This window comes from Marmota monax, unplaced genomic scaffold (assembly GCF_021218885.2).
Source record: "Marmota monax isolate L192 unplaced genomic scaffold, Marmota_monax_Labrador192_F-V1.1 WCK01_AAM20220418_F8-fsc00011, whole genome shotgun sequence".
NCBI lineage: Eukaryota > Metazoa > Chordata > Mammalia > Rodentia > Sciuridae > Marmota > Marmota monax.
In genome coordinates this window covers 2,529,290-2,554,768 of record NW_026693082.1, presented here as the reverse complement: position 1 = coordinate 2,554,768, position 25,479 = coordinate 2,529,290, and the positions used below count along the sequence as shown (strand labels likewise).

Here is a 25,479-nt window from a genome sequence, read left to right as displayed (position 1 = left end):
TTGCTTAGCACCTCGCCTTTGCTGAGGTTGGCTTTGAAATCAGGATCTTCTGCCTCAGCCTCCGACTGCCATGATTACAGTGAATTGCGTGTGCCACCATATCTGGCCTCCACATTTTTTTTTTAATATTTATTTTTTAGCTTTAGGTGGACACAATATCTTTATTTTTATGTGGTGTTGAGGATCGAACCCAGTGCCTCACGCATGCTAGGCAAGCGCGCTACTATACTTGAGCCATATCCCCAGCCCCTCCACATTTTTTTTTTTAATTGGTGCACTATAGTTGTACATAATGGTGAGATTTATTGTTATATATTTGTATACGCACACAACATATGATATAATTGGACCAGTATCATTCCCTAGTACTTTACCTTGTCCTATCCATTTTTGGAATAGTTTATCATTTTTAGATTTACAGAATTTATTATTTGAGACTAGAAAGTATTTTGATACTTTGTATATAATTGTATGCATGTGTGTATGATATCCATTTTGTGTTAAACAACTGTAAATTTATATCAAAGACTTTAAAGTGAATATTATCTTTGAACACTATATATTTAAATGTTGAACATCAAAAATACATCAAAAGAGACTAAGTTCAGGCATGGTTGTGCAGGCCTGTAATTTTAACAACTTCGCAGGCTGAGGCAGGAGAATCACAAATTCGAAGCTAGCCTCAGCAACTTAGATCCCGTTTTAAGATGATGTAGCTTAGTGACTAAGTACCCCTGGGTTCAATTCACAGCATCAAAACAAAAATAAAAAAACTGAAACCCAAAGTTGACATACATATTTTTTCTTAAAATTGCTTTCTTGAGATGTAATTAATATATCATACAGTTCACCCATTTAAGGTACACTTTAATGGTTTTTAGTATATTGATAAGAGTCAATTTTAGAACATTTTTATCATATCAAAAGATACTTTATAACATTTGACTATCATCTCTTCTGTACTCCTTCCTCTTTCCCTTTACTTTCCTGCTCTAGGCAACCACTTACAAACTTCACGTTTAGATTTTCCCTGTATTTATTTTCTGACTTCTTGCTTTCATTTAGTGTGTTGTTTCCAAGGTTCATTATGTTGTAACATGTATCAGTACTTCATCACTGTTAATGGACCAATATTTTATGGTCTATATTTACTACATTTTGTTTAATTGTTTGTCCATTAATGAACATTTGGGTTATTTGTACCTTTTAGTTATTGGGAATAATGCTGGCATGAACCTTGGGGTGCAAGTTTTTCTGTGAATGGTTTTCTTTCTTTTGGGTATGTACTTAGAATTGCTGGATCATATGGTAACTCTATATTCAATCATTTGAGGATCTGCCAGATTGTTTTCCAAAGAAGCTACAGAGTTTCTGTCAATAGAATATGCATATTTTGTTTTTTTGTACATCCTTATAAGTGTTTATTGTTTATTGTTATCTGACTTTTGATTCTAGCCATCCTCTTTGGTATGAAATAGTATTTTGTGGTTTTAATTTGTATTTCCCTAATGATTAATGGTGTTGAACACCCTTTCATGTATTATTGGTCATTTGTATTACTTTCCATGGAAAAAAATCTATTTATATATTTGCCTCTTTTTAAATTGGGTTGTCTTTTAATTGTCTCAGTACTGGGGATTAAACCTGGGGGTTTTACCACTAAACCCACACCCCCAGTTCCTTTTATTTTGGTACCAGGGATTGAACTCAGGGGCACTCAACCACTGAGCCACATCCCCAGCCCTGTTTTTTATTTAATTTAGAGTTGCTAAGCTCTCATAAGCATCTCACTGTTGCTGAGGATGGCTTTGAACTACTGATCCTTCTGTCGCAGCCTCCCAAGCCGCTGGGATTATAGATGTCTTTTTAAATTTTGAGACAGGGTTTCCCTAAGTTGCCCAGGTTGGCCTCAAATATCAGATCCTCCTGCATCATCTTCCTGAGTTGCTGGGATTATAGGTATGCACCATCATACCATCATGTCTGGTCTCCATTTTCTTTCCTTTCCTTTTCTTTCCTTTTCTTTTCGTACCAGGGATTGAACCCAGGGTGCTTAACCACTGAGTCACATCCCCATGCTTTTTTATTTTGAGACAGGATCTCACTAAGTTGCTTAGGTCCTGGCTAAGTTGTTGAGGCTGGTAGAATCTGCAATCCTCCTGCTTCAGCCTCCTGAGCTGTTGGAATTCCATTTTCTTTTTTCAGGTGATCTTTTAGGGGGTTGCTGTAAGAATTTACTGTATACATTTTAACTTATTTGAAACAGATTCATTCAGATACTAGTTTAATTTTAGTGGTATGTAAGTACATAGGTTTATTCTTTTGCCCTCCTTTTAATGGTATTGTTCTTGAACATATAACATCTGCTGTTATAAACTTAATAGTACATTCTTGTGATTAGTACTTCACTATTTTTATTTCTGTGCTCACTATAACCCACCTCTTCGTGCTATTATTGGTAAACATCTTACAGATTACTTAATCTTTATCTGAAATGCTTGAGACATAAGAGTTTTGATTTTTTTTTTTGAATCTTGAAATATTACTATTTATACAATGAGGTATCTTGGAGGATGAGACCCAAATCCAATATAGAATTCATTTATGTTTCATATACACCTTATGCACACATTCTGAAGTTAATGGTATACAGTATTTTTTAAGTGTGTTTATGTTTTGCTTGTGAACTCATCATATGGGTCAGGTATAGAATTTCCTACTTGTTCAATCATGTTAGTGCTCAAAGAAGTTTTGGATTTTGGAGCACTTTGGGCTTTGGATATTCAAATTAGGGTTGCACAGTCTGTAACTAATACTACATTCTGTATGTTATAGTCTCAATATTATATGCATCTGTATTATACATTTGATTTTTTAAGTCAGTGAAGAAAAGAAAGGAGAAAAAAAATGTGGTGTCCTTTATAATTAAACACTTGTTGTTACAGGTGTTCTTTCTTTTGGGGATGGTGGTAACGGGGATTGAACTCGGGGCAATCCATGACTGAGCCACATCCCCAGACCCATTTTGTAATTTTATTTAGAGACAGGGTCTCACTCAGTTGCTTTAGTGCCTTGCTTTTGCTGAGGCTGGATTTGAATTTACAATCCTTCTGCCCTTGCCTCCTGAGCTGCTGGGCCCTGGGATTACAGGTGTGCCAACCATGACCTGCAGGTGTTCTTTTTTGTTTCTTTGTTTCATGAGGACTTGAATTATTGAAGTTATTTCTGGCCTGAACAGTTTCCTTTAGTATTTCTTGTAAGATGTGTCAGTTATTTTCTTTTGGAGGGGGAGTGGTCAGGAGAGTCTTCATTTCACATTTAGATTGAAATCTTTGTCAGAATTAGTAGCCTTGATTAACAGGTTTCTTTGAGTACTTGGAATATCCTACTTTGCCTTCCAGCTACCTTGGTTTTTGCTAAGAAGTCAGCCTTTTGTCCTATTGGAGTTCCTTTGTAAATGATAGACCTGTTTCCTTCAAGAGTTTCTTTTTGGGCTGAGGATGTGTAGCTCAATGGTGGAGCACATGCTTAACATGAGAGAGGCCCTAAGTTCTGTCCTCAGCATTGCCCTCCTCCCTCGCCATTTTTTTTCCTTGTTTGACTTAAAATTTTTATTATCATATGTCTTATTTGTTCTCTGTATTTATGAAATATATTCTTAAATTTTGGTACTTTTTCAATTGAAAGTATTTTTTATTTCGACGTTTCATTTATAGCATATTAACTTTATAAGTCATGACGATTAAATTAGTTCAATTTTTTTAATGTTTCAGCTGAAAATATATTGCTGTAATTAAATATTACAAACCTTTACACAGAAGACATTTTTAGGAAAATTAAAAAAAAAAAAAACAACTAAGATGAAGTGGTAGTATGAATTCCTTTCATGTGTTGGTTGTTGTGCCTTTAGGTGATAGGCACTGCTAGCTATTTCAAAAGATAGTAGCTATTGAAGTGTCAGGCTGCATGGAGTTTATGTGGTGGTGTATTGGTTTCCTAGAGCTTCCTGAAGGTACCATAAACTGGGTGGCTTAGAATAACAGAAATTTATTGTCTTCAATCCTGGGTGCCAGAAAATTCCAAAACCCAGATGTTGGCTTGGCTATGTTATCTCTGAAGATGCTGGGGAAGGATCTGCTCAGGCCCTTTCCTATTGTTTCAGAAGCCTCAGGCATTCCTTGGCTTTAGATGGTCTGTCATCTTCTGCCTTATGTCTTGGCTTCCTTTGTGTGTTTGTGTCCAGATTTCCTAGTTTTCCACCAGTTGCCTTGGATTGGGATCCGCTCTTTTGGCCTCATTTTAACTTGTTTATGTCTGTGAAGATTCTGAAACGGATACATTGTGAAGTTTTGTGGGTGAGGACCTCAATGTATTTCCCAGTGCCAGGTGCACAGTTCCACCTGTAATAGATGGGTTAAAGTAATATTGCCATCGTTAGTCCTTTTAGAAATGGGGTAGGGAACTAAGGAACTTTACCTTTTCAAGGGGAGTAGCAATTGGTTTATTTAGGTATCTTTTCATTTTTATGCTACTGACTATTAAACCCAGGGCCTTGCACATGGTAAGCAAGTGTTTTCCTACTGAGTTACATCCTCAGCCCTTTTTTATTGTACCTAGAGACAGGTATGGCTGAGTTGCTCAGGCTGGCTTTGAACTTGTGATTCTCTTGCCTCAGTCACTTGAGTAGCTGAGATTACTGACACACACTGCTGTGCCCATCTTAGGTAACTTTTAAACTAAATCATTTAAATATCTCTCAACCCGCTTAACAAATTTAAATTTTGCATTGGAATTTAGCAGTGGTGGAATTTACACTTAATTTTGCATTAATCTTACAATGACTGTCATTTTCTGGAAGTGGATGTAGTTAACTGGTTGATTTTTCTCCTCTCCTTAACTTCTCATTCCCTTCCCTACCTTTCCTGTAGCCTTTTTCCAGTGTGATACTTTCTTCTAGTTACATGGATACTTTTAAAGAAATTGTAGTGTTTTACTATTATCAAAGGAATGCATATTTATGATAGAAATGTGTGAAGAAGACTGTATTTAATCAGTCACTTTTAACCTTTATGTATATTCTTTTTAGCTTTTCCATACATGGCAAGCCTAATTTTTAGAACAGAATTTGGGTCATTATATATTCTTTTAACATTATATATTCTTTTTACCATTTTTAAAATTATCTATAGATAATTTAAATAAATTGTAATTGGTATTACTTTCAAAATCAGACACTTTTTGTGGATTCTGTAATTGCTTAGGACCTAAGACATTTTTTTTCATTGTTTCTCATTTTGTTAATTGATAACAAAAATATAGCGTTTTAGAATTAGAGTTTTGTTGTTAAAGGATCTTGGGACAACTAGCCCTCAGTGACAAATAAGTGTTGTAGGAGAACTAAATCTGAGGTACTATTTCAGAGTGATGAGCAGATTCTGAATGAACTCTTTTAGCTTAGTAATTTAGATTGAAGTTACGTGGGTGCTGGTTTATGTTTAAGTTATTAATTTGTCTTTCCTTTTGAAAAGCTACCAAACCAGAATAACAAGCTTTGGAAAAAAATGGTTATGCAGGAAGCCATCAGCTAACAGGTTGACTTCCAAAGATTGTTGTTTTGAGCTTATTACTCATTTTCCATAGAAACAATATCTAAATTTAGCTCCTTTGTCAAATGGACGAGATATATTTTATCACTATTATTCCCTTTCTTCAACATTTTTATGGGGGGAAATTGACTCTTAGGAGCTTCCCTTGCTATAAGGAGAAAATGTGGCCCAGAATTTCATGTCTTTTGCCACATGTCCTTCAAGAGGGAAGTTCACTAGGAAAGACATACTTTGGTAGTTATTTGAGGAGAAGGAAGGGAGGGAAGTGTAGTGAAGAGTACAAGGTCTGTGTTTGACACACAACTTCAAGACCTGTGTTCAAATTTCCCTCTGCCATTTGTTAGTTATCATTTTGTTTCATGTGTAAAAGGGGTCAAAAATAAAATTTGCTAACAGTGGAGTAGTACTTGCTGTGTACTTGATATTGTTCTAAGCCCATTACATGTATTAACTCATTTTATCTCCAGAACAACCTTATGAGGTTAACACAAATAACTTAAGAAAACTGAGGCACAAATAGGAATTTCTGTAAGGTCACACGATGATTAAGCTCGTAGAGCTAGGATTTGAATCCCTATGGTCTGGATCTAGAGTGTTCACATATAACAGTCATACTCTGCTGATTGTCCAAAAATATGCTTTAAGAGTTATTGGGATGAATAAATAAATGAGTGCTCTATCAAGGCAAGGGTTCAGTTTAGTAAATGTCAGTTTCCTTCTTTAGCTCTTTAATTCTCTGCTAGGAACCCTGTATTTTCATGCTTACTACATACCCATCATCACAAACTGAATTCCCTGTATCAGCAGAAGGTTTAACAACATCTTAACCTTTCTTGATTTGACTACTACATACTACCATCTTTGTAAAGGTAAAAATCCTGGGTGAAAATTTAGGGCAGTTTTGGAGAAGGGAGGACATGGGAGTGTATGGTAGCAGTATCACTTGATGCCAGAGATTTTTATCTGGGGACTGAGTGCCTTTTCTGTATTTTTGAATTGTATTTACTTATCTCTTTTTCTTCTGTTCCAATGAAACATTTTAACCTTTAGATTAAAAGATATATTTGAAGAGGGAATTGAATACTAAGGAATGAATTGGTGGGTAGTCCCTAGATGAGTCATCTGAAAGTAAGGGCATATTTCTATATAGCAATTCCATTTTCTTAGTCAAAGAAAGTAATTTACTAATATCATTTAGTATCCGGACCATATTCCAGTTGCCCCAGTTATTGTAAAAAAAAAAAAAAAAGTCTTCTGTGGTGTTTTTCCTTTGAACCACAGCCCAGTCAAGATGCATGCTTTTCATCTGGTTGTGATGTCTCTTTTTTAATATAGAGCAGCCTCTTAAGTTTTCTCTACAACAGTGACTTTTTGAACAGATGGACTGGTTATCTCGGAATAAACCTATCTGAACTTGTCTGAATGCTTTCTTATAGTGTCTTCTACTTTGTTTCTTTATCCTTCTATATGCTGTAAAAGAAATTAGGTCTAAAGGCTTGATTAGGCTGAGGTTAAATAATTGTCTGAGAATACTTGTCAAGTGATTCTGTGAATTTCAGATTGTGGAACATAATGGCAGTTGTATCACTATGTGGTGCTGAGTTTGCTAACTCAATTAAAGTGGAACCAACCAGATACCTTCACTATAAGTTAAATACTTTGCAGTTGCCAAGAATTCTAAGAGATTTGTCAGTTTGCTGATATCTTGTTCCTCAGTGCACCTGTTGATGACTAGGGCATTTTTTAGTTCTTTCATTTGGTCTTGCAAAATGGTATATTTCTTACTCTGTTATTTGTTCCATATTTATTAGTAGACATTATTCCATAAAGAACTTTGTTAATTGGGATTTAACCTTAAATATTTCATTCTCTAGTTACTAGTTTTTGGAACAAGGAATTGGGATTGATACTCCCTACCATTGGAGTGAATGATTTCCCCTTTATTGTTGTTCTACTCTTCTCTGTTTTGAATGTTCCAGATTTTTTTTTTTTTTTTGGTACTGGGGATTTGAACCCAGCATGACTTTACCACTGTGCTACATCCCCAGCCTCTATTATTTATTTTGAGACAGGGTCTCACTTAGTTTCTGAGGTTGGCCTTGAATTTAATATCTCCTGCCTCAGCTTCCTGAGTCACTGGGATTACTGGTGTGCACTACCATGCCTGGCTGGATTATTATTTTTTTAAGTGTTATAATCCACTATAGTTGGTTTGATAATTTCAATCATGTTACAATCTTTTTTTTTTTTTTTTTTTTTTTTTTGGTAGTACTAGGGATTGAATTCAGGTGCTCTATTACTGAGCCACTTCCCCAGCCCTTTAAAAAAAAATTCTTTTTATTGTGAGACAGGATCCAGTATGGCTTCGAACTGAGATCCTCTTGCACCAGCCTTCCAGGATTATAGGCATGTGGCATCACATCTGGCCATGATCATTCTTTGTATATGCTCAAGTTATTCCAGGTTTTGTGAGTGGAAGCCCCTCCAAGTTGGCTACTATGATTTTGTTAATTTTTTAAAAAAATATATTTTCAGTTGTTGATGGACTGTTATTTTATTTATTCATTTATAGATGGTGCTGAGAATTGAACCCAGTGCTTCACAGGTGCTAGGCAAATGCTCTACCACTCTGCCACAATTTTGTTAATTTAATTTTGATTTTTAGAAATGTTGGAAGGATAATAAAAAGAAATCCCCAAATATCCTTGGCCCGAATCCATTGGTTGTTTACATTTTGCTTTGCAAATGTATGTTTGATTTTATTTGAACCATTTGAGAGTAAGTTGGATAACTATGTCACCTTACCTTGAATTCAAGCCCCAGCACTAAAGAAGAAAAAAAAAAAAACACTCCTAAATTCTTTACCGTGTATTTTCAAGCAACATGGATATTTTCTTTCATAAACAGTATTATTTAAAAAATCAATACCATTATCTAATCCATAGTCCATTTCTAAATTTAGTCAGTTTCCCCAGTAATATCCAAAATCAAATGAAAGATTATTATGCAGTGTATTTGACACATTTTTAGTGTCCTTTTGTAACCATTTTTGAGCTGTTCTTGTCTTTGTCAACTGGTCTTTCTGGAGGTGTTCAAGGCAGTTATTTTGCATACTGTTTCTCAAGTTAGGTGTGGCTGATGTTTCTTCATGATTAGAGTCAGGTTATGCCTAGTTTTTCTTTTTAAAGCAGTGATACATTTTACTTGAATTTTCGAGGGGATACTTCTGAGTCTGATTCGACATACTGTTCTTTATTAAATTTCATTTATTAGTTTTAGGAGTTTCTGTGTCTCAGTTGATATATTACTGAAAGAAAAATTTATTCCTTTATTTGTGCATGTATTTATTTATGTCAACATTGACTTATATTTTGTTCAGTGGATTACGACCCATTATTGTTATTAATTTTGATGTTCAGATTATTCTTGGTCAGTAGACTTCAAGTTGGTTCCTGTCCCTTTGCCAGGCACTTGTCATTCTTTGAGTACTTCCTAACTTCTTGTTCTGGATGTGCCCATTTCTATTGGGGTATCATGGTTAATAGGCTGTTTTAGTGGACATAGCAAGGAACTTTTTCTTTTCCTTTGAAGTGAGTTCACCACCATAGTTGCAAATTGAATTAATGTTAGAGGTGTTTTTCCTTTTTTCTTCTTTGAATATTAACTTCTATTTTTTAAATTGGACTAGCTACAGAAAGCTTTAGAGAAATTTTCGTGTGGCATTAATGAAGTTAGTGATACTGTGTAGTTTTAGTTTGTTTTGGCAGGATACGCTGTCAGCCTGCTTAGATATAATTGTGAATAATGATCTCAAGAGCAGATGAATATTTGCAGTTTGAAAATTTGAATTTCAAGTTAAAAAATCTTTGGATTTAGTATATCTAGATATTGCTTTATTTACATGTGAAGAAGGACTAACAATCAAATTTATTGGGATTCAAAGTGTTACAGAAAAGACTTCAATCTCTAAATAATACAAGTTGAGTGGTTGAGTGCTTTGAGTTCAATCCCCCCCCCCCCAAAAAAAATCTCTAAATAATACAAGCTCAGTGGTTGAGTGCTTTGAGTTCAATCCCCCCCCCCCCCAAAAAAAAAGACAAGACTTCAGTTTTGATATCTATAAAATTTGGCTGTTATCTGAAAAGATTACTTTGAGGATAGAATTATTTAATTTTAAGATCATGCATGTAAAGTTCTCAGTATAGTCCTTGGCCCATCATAGATTCTTAATAAATGGTACTTACTCTGTTAAAAATGAATATTGTGCTTATAATCATAATAAGTATGAAAATATTGTTTGATTAATAAAATATCATATTCTAAAACTTGGCTTCCTTTGTGTTTTCATAACTATACTGATTTGAAAATGAAGATTTTACATAAGTAGTCCTCATGAGTTTTCTGAATAAGTAAATGTGTGTGACAACAGAACATTATCAGCCCTCCTCAAGCTTTCCCCATCACTATGCACCATCTTCTGTAACAGGGCAGTGTGTGCATTATTTTAATTTTTTCTCTATTATGTCCTATCCAAAATGTAAAAGAATCCGTTTTCAAGATGAGAATTGCATTAGATAAGAAACTTGAGATGGGTTTTGTAAATAGCTTATTATGTTATATATTGTGATTTTTAATGTAAGTATTCCAGTCATGTATTTTGTAGATAGGGAATATGCTTAATTTGCATTTTATCTATTACAGAGTAACCACTTGGACCTTTTTTGATGAGCAAGAATATCTGTTCATTATCATCTGTTCTTTAGTTACGAACAACAAAGATGGAATTATAGTTTCCTTGCCTTTTTTCCCCCCTGTAAGATAAGTCTTAACTGTCCTTAGCACATATAAGCCATGTAAGAAAATTTTTTAAAAATACATGTGTGAATCAGTCTAGGCAAGAACATTTAACACTTGTATGTGACTTCACCTGCATTTATTTATATTCCCCCTCTGTGAAAGAGCTTTGGATGCGATTTGCATGCATGAAATTTCTGTAGAACTCTTTCTAAAGAAATGTCAAGTATTACAAATTGATTAGTAACTATTTATAGAAGCAGTTTTATATAAGTATGTAGCATAAGTTGTAGGAAACTTACAATAGTTGCAGGCATATTAGAGTATGTTGGCATTATAGAAAGAAATCATTCCTTTTAAGCGTAAGGTAAGCTGTGACTATGTAGAGAGCTTTATAGGTGGTTCTGCATCTTAGGTATTGTGTCTTGATTTGTATGTTGAACTTCTTGCCCAAAGAAACCATAAATCTAGGAAAAGTGCAACAAAATGTTTCTGAAATGTTTATAGGTTATGAAGTGGATGCCATAGGAATAAACTGAAAATAACTGGATAAAGTTGCCTAGAAAGATAATGGTTAATATATAGGATATGATTATAAGACTGAGTGGTCATGTGATTTATTGTCTAAAATGGGGCACTTTGGGAATGCAAAGCCATGCTTTGAGTTATGTCGTGGCAATTGGTGCATACTGTTCAGGCAAATTGGAATATCTGGTTACCGTGTTAGTGGGTAGACATGAATTTCTCTGTCATATCCTAGAGCTCTAGAGTTAATATGTCTTTAAAATTTAAGCAAAGGAAGTAATAGTAGCATAATACTACACAAATTATGGCAAATGTGGATCTTCTTACCAGAAAACATGTGTTTATAAGTAAATAGATTATTGTCTTATTATTGTATGCTTTATATTATCACAGATTTAGTGACTTAAGCCACGTCACACTTATAATATTCCCCCCTCCAATATTGGGGATTTGACCTCAGGGGCATTTTACCACTGAGATATACCCGCAACCCTTTTTATTTTTATTTTAAGACAGGGGTCTCACTAAGTTGCTGAGGCTAGCCTTAAACTTTAATCCTCTTGCCTCAGAGTTGCAAGTTGCTGGGATTACAGGTTTATGCCACCTTGCCCTGCACACTTTCCAATCATAATGTAACTATTAAAATTAATTCTTTAATTTAGAACAAAATTTTGAAATGAATCTGAAATAGATAATTGATATTTAGATTTCTTTTGTAATATTTTGGAAAGTATTGGAAATTGTTTCATGAAGTAGTATCAAAATGAAACCAGCTTTGCTATGGGGTGAGTTTCTGATGAGATTGGTTTAGCATCAGGTACTCCTTCTGTAATTGTAGCTTAGAGATATTTGTTAAAAAAAAAAAACTTATTTATATGACTTAGACAATATGAAGTGATATTTTGCTTGTTAAATGATCATATTTTATAAGAATTTTATAAAATTATTTATATTTTATAAGAAGTATGTTAAAAAGCAACCTTAGGCATTTTATGTAATTATACATAAGCCTAATTCTAGGGCAACCTAAGCAGGTACACTCGGCATCTTGTAAAATTAATTCCATGGAAACAACAGAAAATGTGATGTGGGAGAGTGGTGAGGATGGTGTAACAGAGCTAGAAATGAATGATGCTATCAACAGATCAGATATTTTCGAGAACTTCTCAAGGGACTGAGAAATAGTAGATAGGATTAAGGAGACAGGTGAGAGTAGAAAAAGTTACAGCAGGAAAGAAAACCAGTAAGCCTCAGAGTTGATCCTAGTCTTTTTTTTTTTTTAAATATTTATTTATTTATTTTAGTTCTCGGCGGACACAACATCTTTGTTAATGATCCTAGTCTTATGAGCATTAATGGGAGCCTAAATTTGGTTTTTGACTAAACCTATAGATGCAGCATGGACAATTTCACATGTAAATGTTATAATTCCTGAATATATATAGAAGTAATTCGGAGGTGGAGTTTTAGGACTAGTAGAAGAAAAGGTGAATGTGGTCATTTCCTTTTTTCATACAAGAGATTTCTTAATACCGTATAAAATTGGTATATCTAGATAGAGATTTATATGTGTAGCCACTAGACATTCCCAAACAATACTGTGCCCAGTAATACCTAATAAAATTTTCGAGGTGGCCTGGAAAGGAGAGTAGGAAGTGTACGCACTGAGTTTCTCACCTTACAAAGCTGTTGACTGAGTTGTGTAATCTGCTAAAAGTTATTATAATAATTATAGTAAAACCATTAACCAGGTTGTCTCAGGGGAAAAGGACCTTTAAAGGAAGGAGTGATGAATAATATTTTGATTTTTAAACTTTATACTGTCAATGATTTGAATTATTTTTAGATTGTTAGTTTGCAGTATTTATATAAATAAAGTTTTACACAAGCATACAAAATAAGGTCTTGTTCTAGTACTTATAACAACTGTTGACAGGGAGCTAATTTCAGACTTTTACATGGGTTAAAGATAGAGTCTTCTTTATTTTTTATTTTATTGGTTCTTTTTAGTTATATGACAGTTGAATCTATTTTTTATATAATTATAAACATGTCTTATTTAATTAGCACCTACTCTTGTGGATGTACATGATGGTGGAATTCACTGTTGTATTCATATATGTACATAGGAAAATTATTTTAGATTCATTCCTTTTCCTGTCCCCCTTCCCTGCCCTTCATTCTCCTTTGTCTAATTTTCTGAATTTCTTAGAATCTTTGCTTTATACCTACACAGCACAGTTCAACAAGATACTTTACTATCTTCTGGAATTTTCCCTTGTGTTGCTCAGTTTTGTTAAAATGATCATTTAGAAAATTTTAAATGACTAATATTTCTAGTAATACCTTTACATAGTGTCTTAGATTTTATAGTACTTTCACATTCATCATGTGATTTCCATAACAACAGTGTGAGGTAGGCAATTTAGTTGTTTTCCTAGATTACAAAGTGAAGAAACTTAAGACTGATGAGTAACTTGCCCAAAGTAAGTGATTTGTGAATTGGTGATAGTTTGGACGCATACTCCTGTTTCACGCTCAGCCACTTGTTCCATAATGATTCTATTCCTGCTCCAGGCTTTTCCTGACCTGAAACAGCTGCAATCTGTCTTACTAGTTTTTTTTTTTTAACTTCGACTTGAATACAAATTCCAGAATGTAGGAAGAAATCAGTGTCCCGATTTAAAAATGAATTTTACCACAGATGTTACTGCAATCTGAAAATGCCTCACAGAGACATTGGATATCACTCGGCCATGTTATTTTCATAGGTAGGCGAATACTTATTCCTTACCGTGGAGAACTGATCTTTTCTCATTATGTAGGTGCCTTCTGGAATTTTCCTGATATGCTTGTTTTGAATTGTCATGGTTTGCTGAAGCAAAGCAGTAAAATTCAAATATTGGTTCCAGTGATTAATCTTTTTTAGCTTGTGGTGTGGTAGCAAGACTTGACCTCATTTGAACCTTGCACATGTGGTGTTCACCCAGGAAATTTTGTGTTTTAACACGTGAGTTGCTTTCCAGAAGAACAGTTGATGAGGAAGTATGTTCAGCTCTTGTGTTGGGAGCCCAGTGTAATACCCTTTATCATGTTTTTTGTTTCTTGGGGTTTTTTGGTGGTGAAATATGTGAAGTAAGTTTGCCAGTTAACCAGTACAGTTTATCAGGTTATCTATTTCTAAAATGCTTTTCATTATCCTAAAAGGATATTCAGTAGTATCTCCTTATTCTTCCCTCCCTGGAAATTCTGGTAACCTCTATATGACATTTCCTGTATGTTCATGTGGCATTCTCCTGATTTCCTTCAGAGGTACTTTCATTAGATTAACGCTCCCCCCCCCCCCCGTGAAAACACTATATTTTGCTGTTTCTTTATATGTTTTGTGATTTGGAGAACTGGGCAGTTTGGATATTACAGTGTGGTAACTCTGGAAGTCAGACTGTCTTCCTACTCAGTTATTGCTTTTGAGGGTTGAAGTTCCCTGTTTGTATAATGACTTTTTCAAACTAATTTGCAAAGTTTGAATTCCTTGTTTTGGGTGGTCAGTGAAGTTTCTGTTTTAATATTCCTGATTATCTTCTGACCTGATGAAGATTTACTTAAATGCCTGTCCCCCAACCTCCCTAAAAGAAAGACAAACAAAAGAGAAGTTGTTGCAGCACAGGATATTAGAAACTTAGGCAGGCATCTATGCTGTTTTTCCAGGCCACTGCCAGACAACAAAGTTCAAAACCCTAGATTTTGGAGGGCAAGGTCCTCGCCGATTTCCTTGGCTCTAGGCAGCCAGCCACTCAAGGAGGTAGTCCTGTCCCTACCTCCGTAGGGTGGTGGCACAGAGGAGTAGGGGTGGTAACAGGTTTGTATAGATGCTCTCTTACCTTTCCCTTCTTCAGCACCCTTCTGGGTGTTTGGTGTGTGCTTCAGTTCCAGAGTTCAGAACAGCTGATTTTGATGATGTTTTCAGCTTAATGGTTTTGGTGTAGGAACTGACCTTTGGAGCTTCCTATTCTGTTTTCTGTGATATCACTTCAGCCTTGAATTATTTGGATGTGACTACACTTGGTGGCAACTGCAGTCAGTTCTTTTCTCTTTCCCCACCATTGTTTGAAACTGTGGTGGTGGTGTGATTGTTCTTCAAGGAACTGAAACTACATTGTTGTGGGAAGTCCCTCATAGGACTTGCCTAGCACCCTTCACAAAAATGATGCACAGCTTTAGAGTGACACTCAGTTTCTGGGATGTTGACCATGTAGTTGCTCAAAATCATCTTTACTTGTGCAGAACTTAAGTTGGTTTCCGTTCTTTCCGTTGTATAGCTGGAAAAATGGTTAAGAGTTAACCAAATTTTATAGGTCAAGGAAATTGAGACCTGGCAAACAGAAGTGGTAGTGATGATTCTTTTTTTCTTTCTGCTTTACTCTGGTTTACTATACTAAAAAAAAAAAAGAGCCAAAAGTAGCTATTTTTTAAAAATTGTGGTAAGAATTAAGAACTCTTTCTGAGACAGCATTGTGATACATTATGTATTTGAAGCATGTGGAATATTTTTATTATTTGACAAAACAGTATATAAGTTTAATGATAATTTCACTTTAATTAATTGGCCTGGAATTAGCTTCTGGAATCTGGGGTATGAATTTGGCAATCTAAGCCAGTCAGTAATTTACTTTGCCACTTTTGATTTCACTTAAACTTAATAATAATACCTTGTATTTGTATAGTTATTTTCTTTCCAGGAGTGGGAGGTACTTTATGAATACATTATAGGAGTTGGGAAAAGTAGAAATGTTCATGTTTTCTTAAGTGGAACAGAATTGAACACAGGTTTTCTGATTGAGCATCCTCAGTCAGGTCAGTAACCCAGACAGGTTTCCAGTGGGTATGCCTGATAGCCATCCAGGATTCTTGTTTTCTGTGGTGTGGAAGCATTATTTGGTCAAACTGTCAAATATGATTATAAAGGTTAAAATGATGAAATGCTGGGGCTGGGGTTGTGGCTCAGCGGTGGACTGCTCACCTCACACCACATAAAAAAATGAATAAATAGAAAAATGAGGGTATTGTGTCCAACTACCACTAAAAAATAAATATAAAAAAATGCTGAAATACTACTTGTAACTTGTTCATCTCTGTTGAGTAGGTAGAGTGCTTGCCTAGCATGTGCAAAAGCCCCTGGGTTCAGTCCCCAGTATTGCAAAAATCTTGCCCATTCTCTGCTCTAGGTAAAGTACCAGCAATACATTTCAGGTACTAGCTATCCATAAGAGTATTATATTTTTGGAAAATGGTTTTGGTATTGATAGAAGAACAGGATTTGTAAATTTCATTGTGCACACTCAAATTGTTAAGTGTTTTGTTATGCTAAGTTTGGTCATAGTTGAGAATTTTCTGTTATTTTAAGCCAGATGTGAAGGGTTGGCAGAGTAATTTTTAGTAAGCCTGATATTATTAGTACTTACTGACAAGGGTAAAGGAGAAATCTCCATTAGGTAGCTCATTGTCTCATTGAGGATATTTACAGGTCAAAAACATGTTTTTTTGGGGGGAGGGGGGCGTGGGAGCACCCATTTAGTGTTTTTTGTTGTTGTTGACGACTTTGATATTTCAGGATACACACATATATTTCAGGGTACACATATATATTTTCTATAACAGATATGGGGGTTAGGCCTTCTCTTTGATTTTCACCTTTTCCTTATTTCTTGCAATGTCTTTTATACTTTGGATTCATCTCTTTTACTACCTGCATTTGCTTCTTTGTGATGTTTATGCCCTCATACCCTCATATTGGCTGCTTCCTGTACTCCAGAAGAATTCTTAGTTTACCAAGGTTTCTTGCTTTTCTCACCTCTGGGAAGAGTTCCTGCCTGATCAATATTCAACTTGGAATGACAAATTCCAGCTTCTAAAATGTGACTTGAAAAATGGCAGTGGAAAAAATATATTGAATCTCATGTATTTGTATTAAACAACAACAAAAACTCTTTGGTAAGAGTTTGTCATAACTTTAATACAACACAAGAGGAAATATACTAATAATTTCATTTTCTAGATATTATAGGTTCATTAAAAACATTTTTTTTTTTAGTTGTAGATGCCTCACACATGCAAGGCAAGTGCTCTACTGCTGCTACACCCAGCCCCATTATTTTGTTTTAAGCATTTTTATTTCTTACTGAAGTATATTTTCTACATTCGTAAACAGTATATACTGAACCCGCTTAACTTCAAAATATGTCCTCATGGTTACCTTTAAAAAAAATTTCTCTTTAGATGCGGATGTTTGCAGGCCAGGAAATTGCTAAATTAAGGAAATAAGTTAATTCCAAAGTAAATTATTTTCTTGCAAACATCCATGGTTATTAGTTTGCTTTGGTATAATTTATATCTTAAGTGGCAGAATTAAAGCTAGTCCATTGTATGTTTTTCATGCTTGACTATATAAAAATTATTTATGAGAGAACAGCTGTCTCCTATATTACTTCCTTTTTTCCCAGTTGCAGATATTGTCTTAGGTTTGCCAACAACATTTAATATGTAATTTTTAAATTATCAAAACAGTAGACCCAAGGTATGCTTGCAGTTTTAACTTGCAAATTGCAAGTTCACTTGATTGGTGATTCTTGGTATGGGAAGAACAGGACTTTATGTTTTCAATGATTCATAAACTAGGTAGATTTAAGGAGGTACACACAGCATTACACAGTTCTTGCTGTTGGCTGACTGTGTCTAACACTGTGATACTGTATCCTGACTTCATTCAGGACTTGTTAATGTTTTATCTTTAATAGACTGTCCAACATTTTATTATTAATGTTTTAAGGAGGTGGGATGAGCTGATGGATTCACATTTTGATGGCAATGTGGGAATGGTAAGACATAAGGTTGTGTGTCTGAGTAAACCAAGGTTCTGACCAGGACCAGACTCAAGCCTGTAGCTTTGCCAGGTTACTATCGTCCCTATATAACACTTGTATAATGGATCAGTTCTGTCATGGAATCTTTGTTTGGTAAAACATATCTTCATTTTCCTTCCCTGGTTACCTGAGGCCTAATGTATGCTAGGCAAGCATTCTGCCACTATGCTACATCCTCTGCCCTTTTTAAAAATTTATTTTGATGTGGATGAATTACTGAGGCTGGCCTTGAATTTGGAATCCTCGTGCCGCAGCCTCTCAAGTACCTGTGAATACAGGTGTGCACCGCAGCACCTGGCTAGACATCGCCTTTTAAAATTATTTATGTATTTACTTATTTATTTTAAAAATATATATGTATTTTTTAGGTGTAGATGGACACAGCACAATGCCTTTATTTTTATGTGGTGCTGAGGATCGAACCCAGGTCCTGCCCGTGCTAGGCGAGCGCTCTACCGCTGAGCCACAATCCCAGCCCCTAGACATTTCCTTTTAAAATGAAACTTGAGTTTCAGTAGTAATGTTATATTGACAGGAATATTGACTAAAAAAAAATACTTCCCAATATTAACTTGTAATTCTTAAGCACACCATTGATTTTTTACCTTAACTATTGGAGACTTTATGTTTAGATGTTTTATGGTTCTTTTAAAAAATCTGCTTAGAGGCCAGGGATGTGGTTCAGTGGTGGAGTGTTTGCTTAGCACACACAAGGCCTTGTTCTGTCTTCAGCACTAGGAAAAAAACACAATCTTATGACAAAACCAAAAAAATCTGCTTGGATTATTTCTTGTTCTTTCTTAAACTGAAGGTATAACTTGTGAGAGTCCCAGTTCCATGCTGGGATTTCCTGTTGTGATCCAGGTCTTGGGTGGGCCTCATGTTTTAGCACCTGTTTCCTGTACTTCATTCCATTCAGCTGTTAAAAGAGACACTAAAAGTCACTGGCATTGAAAAATATTCTTAGTGTGAAATTTGTATTTGCTGATTACTTACTTTCTCCTGGTTTCCCATCACTTTGTTTTTTGGTTTCTATGGATTCCTTCTTTTGCTGGCTTATTTTTTTTTCAAAGTTTCATTTTGTTTTTGTATGTTTTGTTTTCATCAGGAGGTCAGAAGTATGTAATTGCTTCTTCACTATGAATTCTGTAACACTAATAGGTATTAAGTCTAAAATTATCTTTTGCCTAAGTTACAAAAATAGGAGCAGAACAATCAGAAAAAAACAGATGTCTTCTCTGTGTCATGTTCTCAGACAAAACCAAGGAATCCTGCTAGAGCAGGGATTCTGCATACCACCATTTTTTAACCTTTATCCCAGTTAAGAATGGCAGATTTCATAAGCTGTTGTTAGTTTTGGTGGGGTCATTCATATTTTTAAGTGTGGAGATGGAAATTATTCAGAGCCATTTCTGTTGAATGTTTATTTGTTCTACGCTCATTTTAAATCCAGGGGTGCTTGATTGCCATTATTTGACATGATGAAATTTGTCAGCCTTAAGTGAAATCCTTGAAGAATTTGTGTTTGTAAACTTTTCTAAGATGTTAAAAAGTATACAGCGAAAGTTTGGTTTTGCAGTTGATTTCTAGCAGCTATATCTATTTTAGTGTTAAAAACACTTTTGAAAACCACTCATTGGGCTGGGCACGGTGGCGCATGCCGGTTATCCCAGCAGCTCAGGAGTCTGATGCAGGAGGGTCATGAGTTCAAAGCCAGCATCAACAACTGTGAGGAACTAAGCAACTTAGTGAGACCCTGTCTGTAAATAAAATGGAAAAATGGGGCTGGGGATGTGGCTCAGTGGTCAAGTGCCCCAGAGTTCGATCTCTGGTATCTGCCTCCCCCCAAAAAAAACCCCACACAAACTCATTAGAAACCAGATTGTTTAGCATAATCACTTTCAATTAGTGTTAGGCTAGAAATAGGAGTTATTACGATTATTTTGGCAGAGAAAATCTTGAATATATTCCATGGGAATGCTTCTTTTGTCTCTGGAGTTCAGGGCCAGGGAGGACTCTGACTTTGGGAAGTCCCAACAGACCAGGCCTGACCACTTGCCTTAGAAATCAAATTAAAAAGTAATGAAGTAGGGAAGGAGTTCATTCAGTATAGCCACACTGGAAAGACAAGCGTAGACCAAGTGTCCTTAGCTCTGTCTTTGGGGGTGGATTTAAAAAGGGGAAGGAACTAAAGTGGGACCAAGAAGTGTGCACCCTAATTAAGCAGTCTTTATCAAAACTGTGGTCTGGTTCACAATTTTTCAGGTCTGGTTCTGTGAAGTCCTGATGGCTTCTGGCTAATGGCTCCAGGGGAGTCATTACCACTTGAGGGTGCAATCTGGTTCCCATCAGGAGATGGGAAATATTTAGGGGGGTGTTTCCCATGATGGAGAGATTTGCCTGAAAGGCTCACTTTTCTTGGAATCTTGAAAGTTTCTTAGTTACACTTGTCTCAGTGTCTTCAATCTAGAAGAGGAATGAGAGAAGCTAGATAAATTTAGGACTAGTTAACATTGTGTTACCAGTTTTTAGAGACTTCTAAGTGATTAGCACGTGTACATTAATTGTGTTAGGGTAGAGAGGAGACAGATAAAATGAAGGCAGAAATGTTAAGCTTTTGTCCTGCTTTTAGTTACCATCATACATCTCTAGGTCTGAGTGAACAGTTGGTACTTTAGCAAAAGCAGCCTCTAAGAAGGTCCCTATTATACTTTGCCTTTGCAGAAATCTGTATAGCAACAACATTACCATAGTAAGGTGTAGTTTACTGTGATATACTTAGTTTAGATTTATAATAAGGCAATTTTTTTTTCTGTTTTGATCTACTGTACTCCCTCTCTCCATAACTATAATTCATGAGCTGTTGAATTGTGTTGCTTGGCATGTATTGGCTAGGATTTCCCTAGAGTTTTGTGTTCATTATAGTCGTCTTCAGAGGCATTGATAAATATGATGGAAAATAACAGAATATTAGATTAGAAGGGACTTTTAAAAAATGACATAATCTTTTAATTTCCTGAATAGTTTTAGTTGTGAAAATCTAAATTTGTATACAGGCTTTTTTGAAAACCTGATAGACTTGGAACTGAGGGTTTAGAAAAATCACCAAAGATTCTTAAATCCAGAAAGATTAAATGATGGTGATCTATAACTGTTTTTATTTTTGCATTCTTGGCTTTCTCTTTCCAGCCTTCTGAATTGGCTTATGGTTCTGCTTTGTTGTTGGGATTTCGGGGCAGTACAGTGATGATAACTTTGGGACCTCTATGCTAGTGCTTGCCAAACCAAGAAAGGGTCTTATTTTTTTTGTTTGTTTTATGGCTATTCCCCCCCCCCTCTGTTTTTTGTTTTTTTGTCTCCTGTTATTTCTTAAGCTTTTACATAGGGCAGATCAGATTTATTAGTGTGATTATATATCTGGGAAACTGAGGCACAGTGAAACTAATACTTGACCCATAGTTGAAACTGTGAGGTTAAGGATGAAATTACATGTAGGTACATGTATATGTAAGTACAAATGGACATCTGGGGCGATTAGAATACAGAATGTGTTGCTGGAGAAATAATGTTCATGTCATTCTGTTCTTATTTCATTTTTACCCATTATATCCCATCCACGTATGGGACACTATAAAACCTTAAATTGAGCAATTTCATAGGTGTCTTATAAAAGTTTTTAGGTTTTTATAGGTGTCCTATATCTAAGATGGTGGGACATAATAGGTTAAGGGTCAGAAATGCTTTCCTAAAGTGTGTGTGCTGGTATTTTGTTTTTCTAGAGCGATTGAGGGTGTATTTTATTTATTTATTTTCATTATTTTATTTTATTAGGCACAGTGAAGTTAATACTTGATGTTTTATGTAATAATAGTTATACATAATAGCTGAGTTTATCCTGACAAAATCATACATGCATGGAATCTGACCCATTCCATTTCAGTCTCCTCTCTCTTAACCCCCTCCACTCCACTGCTCCTCTTGCTCCTCCATTATTCATTCTTGATTGGTGCTTTCTACACACCCATAAAGGTGAAGTGCCCTGGGGCATTTATATATACACATAAGATAATTTTGTTAAATTCACTGTGCATTTTGAAGTATATTTCATATGATAGTTCCTTCTATTTTTGTGGGGAAGGGGTTTGACTTATTCAAATGAATAATATTATCAATTTGAATTTTTAAGAACAGGTGGTAAAAACATGGGTTTATTGATTATTTTCTACATACATTAGGAAGTTTTGTGGCAGGCGCTTGAGCTGTCAGGAGTGGAAGGGGAGGACTTAACAGCATTCCACCAGTTTTGCTCAGTGCATTTTGAAGTTGGTTCTAATAATTGTAGTTGTTATAAAATGTGAACTGATACCCAGTTTTAGAAATAAATTATATTCATTAACTAGTGATTATATCAAGATTTTTACATAAAACATCAAGATTTTACGTAAAACCAAAAGTAATTTCTAAATTCAAAATTTAAGATGTTATCCTTTTATATAACAAGTGCCTGTTAGCTGAAGGATATTAGAGGAAATATTTTGGTGGGACTTGACCACCAACTCATCAGGTACCTTTAATCCATGCTTATTTTCAGTCTGGACCTGTCAGGAAGTTGACGACAGGTGCCTAACAAAGGTTTGGGCTTCCCTGGTTCAGGAGCAAGCTCAGTAAGGAAGCAGCAGATGTGAGATTCTGAGCACTGATGTGTTGTTAACCATGCCCAGTGAGTGGAGAAGGCAGGTTGTGTGTGCTGAGTCTGTATAACTCTTTCAGGTGTCATTTGTAGAATTTTTTTTTTTTTTGCGGGGTGGGGGTGGGGGTAGGTTTGTATTTACCTGGTAGTATGCTTTCTTGGGAATTTTCAAGATAAATATATCTAGAGTTTTCTCATTCTCAGAATTGCTTTCATTTCCCTTTCGAACTTCTTTGAGAGTCCAGGTAGTGGTATTCATATGTATGATTATCTAGACTGGTGCTCTTGGCCCTGGTTCTTCCTTCTCACTTTCACAAGTTCTTCGGGGACCTCAGGTGCACAGAACTGAGTTGATCCTACTTTTAAGGCCATGGCACATTGTGGAAGGTTCTTTTATTGGATTTTATTTTATTTTTTCCTTCTTGTCCTCCATCTCCAATTCCATGTCCCATTCCTCTTCTAACACGCACTCAGATGTGTTGAATGTGTGTAGATAGATAGAATAGTGTTTTGTTAATTTTTTAAATTTAATTACATTCTTGAAATTTATTCATATACGTCTGTGTAAGTCTATTTTTTTTTAAATTCTGGCTTTTCCATGTAGTATGTTGTCAGATCTTATAAATCTCTTTCCCCAATGGTCAGTTCTTGAGTCATAAATGATATTGCAATCAACATTCTTGCTACCTTTGACTCTGGGTGAAAACTTCTCAGTTAAAAACTTATTAGCCTACAGAATTGCTAGCCCATTGCATAAGTGCTTATTTCATTTCACAAAGTTTCAGCTCTTGAGATGGCTACTATCAAATTCTGCTCCTGTTTGAATACATGATTCAGTAGGAGCTTTCATTCATACTTAGAGAAAAGGAACACATTAGGAATAAAATTCCTTGACTGAGGTTTTGGTTTCATGGCAAAGTTCCTGTAAGCTAGTTTTCAGTCATATTAAAAACCGTTATTCTTCTCTTCAATATCATCCTTCATTTTCTTTCAATAATGTGAGGTTAGTATGATAGGAGAATAGATGCAGTCTTTTAAAGGATATCTCTGTAATGCCTATATGATTGGACAAGGTTATGGAAATGCTGTAAGTACTAAGATTTTTTTTAAAATTTTCATTTTACAGGGCGCCAATGCCTCGGCATTAGAGAAAGAGATTGGTCCAGAACAGTTTCCAGTAAATGAGCACTATTTTGGATTAGTCAATGTAAGTATCCATTGATACTTAGCTTTCAGAATCATGTTTGGAAGCCAGTTAAGAAATGATGAATGTACTTCATAATTTATTACAGAAAAAATGATGATTGGTATTATTAGAATTTGATGCCAAGAGACTTGATTTACAGTTGTAAAATGATGAATGGAAAGGAAAGTTGCCTGAAGTTTTAGAATAGTTTCTTGTTAGCTTCATTTTTCCTATTTTGTGAAAAAAGTTTCTCGTAACCAAACTTGCATCTATAGTGTAGACCAGGTGATCTCTTGATTTTTTTTTTTTTTTTTTGAGAATTATTTAACTAGAAATAGTATACATGTACAGGTACATAAATATAGCTATGTAAATGCCTCCATGCATCCAAAGGGTATTTGTTAGTTTACTTCTGGCATAACCAGTGCTAGCTAGATATATATGAAGGTGCAAAGTAAAGTATGCATTCCTATCTTTGTGGTAATAATTGTAATTATGCATTATTAAAATTCTGGAAAAACTTTAGAATTTTTAACCCTGAATGTTGTTGATTCTGAATCATTGGAGATTACCACATATCTGTTATATAATTGTTGTGTTAGTTTATTTAATACTGTTGTATATCCTGTTAGGTGAAGCCATAGAGAATGTTTTAAAAATTACCAGTTTTACAAAAACTGGTAATGGGTTCTATTGAATAAATTGGTGTTTCATTAAATATGAGTATGTAATTAGGATGTGTATGAGGTGAATTTGTCTTGGAGTTTCCCTCTTGCTTTGGGAATCATCTGCATGTGCTTTGTGTACAGAGTTTGTAAGGAAGAATCCACAGTCCTTATCCTTCTTTCCCCTCCACAGAGCAGGCTGCTCATTACTCCTTCAGCTGGTTCTTTTCTAAAACTTCTTGTAATGTTCTAAATAAAGTGCTTATACTGCTGCCCCTCCCCCCAATAAATATATTGATTTCAGAAATTTTGTTCTCTCCTCTACCTAAAATTTCACTTTCTTCTTCTATATGTTTATATAGTAATTTTTAGTTTAGCCAGTGTTCAGTGTTTTTTTTTTTTTTTTAATATTTTTTGGACGTTGATGGACTTTTATTTCATTCATTTTATATGCGGTGCTGAAAATTGAATCCAATGCCTCACACATGCTAGGTGAGTGTACTACCATTGAGTCCCAGCCTCAGCCCCAGTGTTCAGTGTTTGAGCTAAGTTATACATGATTGTATTTTCTTCCCTTTTGAATGACTTTGTTTTCTTAGAACCTAGTAATCCGTACTTTATTTTTCTATGTTCTTAATTTTTGTTTGTTCTTCCCAAAGTCATAAAATATACAAATAAAAAACCCACCACCGCTGAACAGATATCACCGCCAGTTTACACTGAGTCCTACCCACCAGATAAATTCTCAGTACTCAGATGCCCTTGCTCTGGATCCTTCTGTCCTGTTCCTGCTGGGTGGACCCTGTGCCTGCCTGGAAGTCTTTTCCCCCACTCAACATGTTCCCTGTACCTTTTCCTTTTTTCTTAGATTCCCTGTTTGCCTGTTTGATTTTCTTCCTTGCTTTGTAGAACACATTCTGAAATCGCTTCTTTAAGAAATATGTATGGGGGATAAACTTTGATGTAATGTATATTTAAAATTTGTTCGGTTATTGTTATGGCTAGGTATGGATTCCCAGAATTTTTAAGGCATTACTTTTGCTTTTTGGCTTCTTACTGTCAAAAGGTCTGATATCATTCTGATTCTTGATGT

The 25,479-nt window shown here is 35.2% G+C and overlaps 1 protein-coding gene across 3 annotated transcripts in view; it reads left to right on the top strand.

The window, feature by feature from the left end:
* The window catches only part of Usp12 (ubiquitin specific peptidase 12), an 84,544-nt gene that overhangs the window by 21,466 nt on the left and 37,599 nt on the right, over positions 1–25,479 (top strand). Inside the window, exon 2 of one of the 3 annotated variants that reach the window (XM_046454156.1) lies at positions 23,662–23,742. The exons of 1 other annotated variant lie outside the window; for it this stretch is intronic. In XM_046454156.1, coding sequence (XP_046310112.1) covers positions 23,662–23,742 — 81 coding nt within the window. Of the gene's footprint in view, positions 1–23,661; positions 23,743–25,479 lie in introns of those variants that run through there. One more of the 3 variants, XM_058582502.1, reaches the window with a different exon arrangement.